Consider the following 6003-nt stretch of genomic DNA (forward strand, 5'->3'; position numbering starts at 1 on the left):
TGTGTTTGATTCGTGTTACTCAAGCTCACACTCAGTGCAATTCGAGGTACGATAATAGCGGAGAAGTTCGTTTGGTTGAAAGCTGAGAACAATTCAAATTCGTCTCACACAAAGCAAGTACTGAGGAAAAAATAATAAAATAATAAGTTTTTAAGAGAAAACTTATTGCTAAATATCACAAACCGACTTGATTTTTAAATTTTTTAAATTCCATTCTAACTTAAAACAGTTTTTTTTAACCGGACTTTTTCAATAGTTATTTTCCCAATTGGGGTGGTTTGTAACCGTTGTTTTATGATAAAATGAATTACTTCTTTATGGGAAAAAACCCTAAAAGCTTTAAAAATTTTGGCGTACCGTAGAATTTTCATTCAAAAAATACCAGGATTTGCGGTTGGATACATAAGAGCACTACATTAGTGAAATTATGAGAAATCAAACAATTTGTTAAAATATAATAAATATATCAAATAAAGAAAATTTAGATGTTAAAAGTAATCCAAAAAATATAGAAATCTTCTTTTAGAGTTGAATTTATCCTCTTCAATTTATACTCTTTCTTCCATTGCTGCTACATTTCTACTCCATTTATTATTGCTCGTGTTCATCGAAGTCAATTATAAGTATCATATACATGAAAAATTGACTCTGTTTTCACAGAATGACAAAGCTGATTCGCAATTCATTTCATTTGGTGGTGTACTCCACATTTTTCTCTGTTCATCATAGCTTCCTAATACAGCAGACTGGTTTTGATCACCCATTAGATCTGCAAATAGATGGTAATAAGCCATAGTGTCAACATTTTTCAATACTTTTACTGATTTCTCTTGCTTGTTGTCGATCAAAATCTGTCCATCCATGGATTCATCACCTTCAGCAATCACTTTGATTGGCATTTCTTCAATGGTAGGTTTCAGATTGTGATGATCTCCACCCATGAATATTGCACCAATGATTTCACCTATGAATGTTTCCTGCAAATGAAAAAGAGATTCAGTTGTTGCAGAAGATCCAAAGGTTCTTTAATGGAGAAAGTTACAAAACATTACCATATGGTGATATCGGTGATGAGATTGCTGCAAAGTGTAAAGCTTGAACAGTAGACGCTCGACAAACTGAGCTTCAGGAGTCATCCTTGTCAGCTTCAGCTTCTCTAAGATCTCTGGAAACTGACTGACTTTACGCTGAGTTCCAAGTGGGATGAGCGTGATGTTCAATCCTGATTCGAAGACTGTCTTTGCAGCTAACGGATCGAGAAACATATTGAATTCAGCATACTTGTTTGAAGAAATAGTGAACACATTTCCTTTATCATGACGACTTCGGCTGATATGTCCTCCAACAATATACGCATCCTGCATTAAGATTGTAAGTAAATAGTTGATTTCATTACAGAAACCATATATCCTGTTACATACATAAACCCATATATCCTTCCATACATACACGCAAATATATTCATGCATACATCCATTCATCCAGCCATACTTTAATACATTCAAGCATGCATACATATAATTAGTTAAGCATGACTGCATGAAACAACTTACTAATTCCTCAGTTCACTATGAACAAAAAGAAGGGAGAGATGGAATCCAAGTACCTGAATTAGTGAAGCTGTTTTTGTTTTAGTTATAATGTTAGCTAAACCAGTCAGAGGTCCATTGGTCAGTATGTTAATCTTTGATCCAGGATCCATAGTTTTCAATATCGAAGTCCAAATTTCCAGTGCCAGAGGTTGTCTTGGTAAATTGACTGCGTTTTCTGCTGTATATCTGCAGTGGAAGTCCATCTATTTAATATTTCACATCTCAGCTCTTCAGATAAGAACAAGAAGGATGTTAGAAGAATACCTTCGAGGACTTCGTGGTAAGTCCCGAGCTAGTCCGTAAAGAGTATCTGAATCGAGAAATCCCCCACTTCCATGTGGGACAGACTTAGCATACTTGCAGTCTCCAACACCAGGGAATACATTGTCAGACTGGTTCATTGCAAATACATCTCCAAGACCAACTGGAATGTCATCCCGGCCCATCATGTGCAGTAAATCATAGATTATATCTATGGTTGCAGCATTAGCCCAACCAGTTGGAGTTACTAAAATTGCCTGGATAAATAGAAATACGATGGACATCAAATCAAACCATCTTGTTCAGATTTTGCGCAGCATATTAGGTCATTCGCAGACGTTTTTTGAGAACTTGGGCATGCGTTTTATGGTGTCATTTAGAAGTGAGACCATTTACCTTTAGGTTGAGAACTTCCACAGGCACTTTCAGGAGATAAAATAGAGACACAAAATCGCCAGCACTCATATCCATATCGAACACAACAGGTTTTCCGAGCTTCTTGTTTTTGAAATCTGGTTTGTAAAGAACTTCTCTGTAATAAGGAAATTCTGTCGAAAGATTGAACCTCCCAGTATGTTGGGGTCTGCTTAGAACCTGCGTTTGATCAAAGCATATGACATTCATCAGTACACATATAATTGTAAAGATCAGACAAATCGAAGTTAGAATAGTAAGAACTTACATCCAAAAAGCTTAAGAAAAATTGTCTATCAAGTTTGCTGCCAATGTCCGGATTAGGTTTTGCCTTGGTAGCAACAAGAACCTGAACTGCATCCGGACCAGTTACCTCCATTGTGTAGCCATCCTATATGATTATAATGCAATGAATCCCTCAGATAGTAAGAATTAGTTGGAATGAGCACGGAATCCACAGTGGTCTAACTCTAACCTTGCACATCCCTATTCCATTTTCTACGAAGCAAAATGGATCCCGAAGTCCTGTCTGAACGTGACCACTATGCACTCCATCTTTCTTCAATTTAAACTTTGGAACTTCAAGGTTATCGAAGAATGGATTGGAGCCATCGGATATTCCATAAGGCTTATTTGAAGTAATGACAGTTATGTTCATGTATTCCATTTCTGCAAATTCATTCTCCCCATTATTCGGGTCTGAACTACACATGATCGAGACTGCTACACCAGCCATGAAGGAGTCCCACATGAAGTAGCTGTACTGAAGGTACAACAAAAATGGCAATAACAGTAGAAAAATACCGTGTTAGAACAGCATATGCATTTCAAAGTTGGTAACCATCAGAAAAATGATATCAGTATCTATCAAAAACTTTATCCGGAGCTTATGGAGTCAACGTTAAGAGGCGGAACCTAGTAGGTCTGGGATTTGAATCCCACCATCTATAACCCTTTCCCCTATCCTTGATGTGCTTCCTCTTTTGCAGAAAACATACCGTGTTGGGTTGATTAGAAGATCGGAAAGCTGTTTTCGTTTTCAAGGACTGGAAGCAATATTCCGCCTCATACGTTCCCTGGCTCTCCTCAAATGCCCTGAAAAACTCCTCAGTTACGGGGATGGTGTTTGTTGCATCCAAGGGAACAACGGTGATTGGAATACCAGAATGAAACACCTGCAATATCAGCCATAGATATACAAGTCTATACACAATCAGTTAACAAGGACATTGAATGTTAATGTTATTAATGAATTATTTCTCGAGTTACCTGATAAGCGGCAAAAGGATCACCAAAGATATTGAACTCAGCATAAGGATTACTGTTGTAATCAGTGAACAGATTACCAGGATAACCACACTGCCCTGGCTGGCAAGATGAGCTAGCATTTCTGGGACAGCATCCGTTTGGATTTTCGGACCTCACTCCACCACCCATAACATATATATGCTCAACATTCTTCTTAAGCTGTGGATTATTCATTAGAAAAAGGGCAAAATTCGTGTGAGCTCCAATAAGGAACACCGTAATTGGACCTGCAGATATCGCTTCAATCATCACTTGTTGAGCAGTAGGCTGTTGAAGAGGTGAATATTTCCTGGTGCCCTGATTCCATGAAAGAAACCATAAAAAAGTTAGCCAATTCACCAATTCAGCTCCCATTGGGATGTTTACTGAACAATTACCTGTGGAAGAAAGGCTTTTCGAAGACCAAAGTTAGTGTCCGTATCTAATCGTCCTCCTCGACCTACTGGAACTGCTTGCCTATATCTACAATACCCAGTTGTAGTCATCCCCTGCTAAATGTAGCAGAAGTTAAGCATAAACAACAGATAACTCGTATTTGATGCTCATTTCCGAGTTCATGTAACATAGTGCACTAGTGTTGGTAAATGTAACTCTAGTGATTGGATTGAAAAGAGAGATTTAAACCTGTTCAATTATAGGAAGATATCCACCAACATTTGGCAATATGGTGCCATCGTCAAGGATCCCACCTTCGCCGCCAACTCCGACAGCTATGTCGTCACGGTTCATCATGTAAAGCATGTCATATATATGATTCACAGTATGCCCGGCATCAGACCATATATTTGCGTTGATTGTGATTGCCTGCATATTAAAATTATTATCAATGATATGTCTACCTATTGCATCCAAGCATATTTCATCTCTTAAAATTTCGCCCTAATTCAACATATAGCAGAAAAGAATTCACCTCCAAATGAAATTCTGATGGATTAAGCTTCAAGAGATAGAAGAGAGCAAAGAAGTCATCGGTATCGACATCTGTATCCAAAAGAATTCGGAAAGGCTTGGCCTCAACACCGTAAAAGATTGCTCCTAAAACTTGAATAATAAAAAGGAGAGCAACCCAAGATTTTGTGCGCCGCCACATCATGGCTCTTGATTGAACTGAAAACAGAGGCTACACCAGCATCGTTTCAGACCCAGGAATCAAGGCAAACAAAGATGTTGTTCTTAGCAGTTTCTAAAACTTGTTTTGAGATAAGAAAAGGGGGTCTTCGCCTCGGTGATAGAGAAAGATTCCGCAACTAGAAACACGTGAAAGAAGTGAGACAGATGAGATTCCATTGAAAAATGGAAAGAACAATCAAATTTGATAAGTTAATCAAATACAATTTTTTCCATTCAACTTGAATGATTGGAATAACAAATCCTTTTTAATTTTGTTAATTTTAAAAATGAATAAATGGTTCTCCTTCAATAAAAATTTACACAATTAATTATATTGTAAATAATTTTCCTTCATTTGATTTGACTCTATTTACAACTTAATTTCAAGTTAAAACACTCACCTATCATTTCTACGGTTTGAAAATAGATTTTTTTTGTTGTAATATAAACTATTTTTAAAAAATATATCTACTATTATTTATTTATTTTAATTGAATTAGTGTAACATGTAATCACGAATTCATTTAATTAAAAAATTATCCTTTTACATATTTATATAAGAAAATATTTGAAATTTGTAGAATCTACAAATAGGACAACTATTATAGTAAAATATAAATAGGATAAACTGTCATAATAATCATTTTTGTTTACCTCAAGTTATATTTTTGTCACTTATGTTTGAAATGTTACATTTTAATCACTTACATTATTGTTTTGTTACGAAATTGTCACTGAGTTGTTAATAGTGTAACGACAATCTGATGTGGCTTTTTATTTCATCATATCAGACTAAAATTTTAGGTCAAATTATACAACTAATCACTGTATATTTTTTTGAACAATTTAATTTTTTTCTTTATTTTCTTCTTCATTACAAAATATTGTGTCTAAAGGTTAAATGTTAAAATCAAAACTTTAAACAAATGTTAATTCATTACTACAAAAACATTTTTATTCAATCCAAAGTAGACTTGTCCATGGGCCGGGTTGGGCCCGGAAAAATTTTGGCCCGACTCTTAGGCCCGAGCCAGGCCCGGCCCGAAATATGGGCCTAAAATTTTTCCTAGGCCCGGCCGGAAAAAGAAATAAGCCCGAGCCCGGCCCGATTTTTAATAAACACACAAAAATATTTTAAAAATAAAAAAATAAAAATATTTTTAAAGTATTTTAAAATAAAAAAATAAAAAAATATATATTTATTATATTCGGGCCGGGCTGGGCTCGGGCCAAAAAAGTTGAGACCAAGCCCGGCCTATTTTTTAAACGGGCCTCATTTTTTTGCCCAAGCCCATATTCCGGGCCTATATTTTTACCC

The 6003-nt window shown here is 36.0% G+C and overlaps 1 protein-coding gene across 2 annotated transcripts; it reads right to left on the reverse strand.

The window, feature by feature from the left end:
* Positions 1-507: 507 nt before the first annotated feature.
* Positions 508-4993, reverse strand: LOC107916115 (uncharacterized). 2 transcript variants are annotated; one of them, XM_016845278.2, is made up of 12 exons: positions 4486-4993; positions 4200-4379; positions 3953-4063; positions 3537-3872; positions 3266-3442; positions 2743-3030; positions 2536-2658; positions 2250-2447; positions 1857-2110; positions 1607-1778; positions 1053-1358; positions 508-977 (listed from the first exon to the last, which is right to left on the reverse strand). In XM_016845278.2, the coding sequence occupies exons 1-12, from the start codon at positions 4666-4668 to the stop codon at positions 627-629; spliced, it is 2679 nt and encodes an 892-aa protein (XP_016700767.2). In that variant the 5' UTR covers positions 4669-4993; the 3' UTR covers positions 508-626. The 2 variants fall into 2 exon arrangements, with proteins under 2 accessions (XP_016700767.2, XP_040958347.1); XM_041102413.1 differs by lacking the exons at positions 508-977; positions 1053-1358; positions 1607-1778; ... (1 more) ...; positions 2250-2447; positions 2536-2658 and having other exon boundaries at positions 2749-3030; positions 3183-3442; positions 4486-4974.
* Positions 4994-6003: the final 1010 nt, after the last annotated feature.

This window comes from Gossypium hirsutum, chromosome D10 (genome assembly GCF_007990345.1).
Source record: "Gossypium hirsutum isolate 1008001.06 chromosome D10, Gossypium_hirsutum_v2.1, whole genome shotgun sequence".
NCBI classification, from domain to species: domain Eukaryota; kingdom Viridiplantae; phylum Streptophyta; class Magnoliopsida; order Malvales; family Malvaceae; genus Gossypium; species Gossypium hirsutum.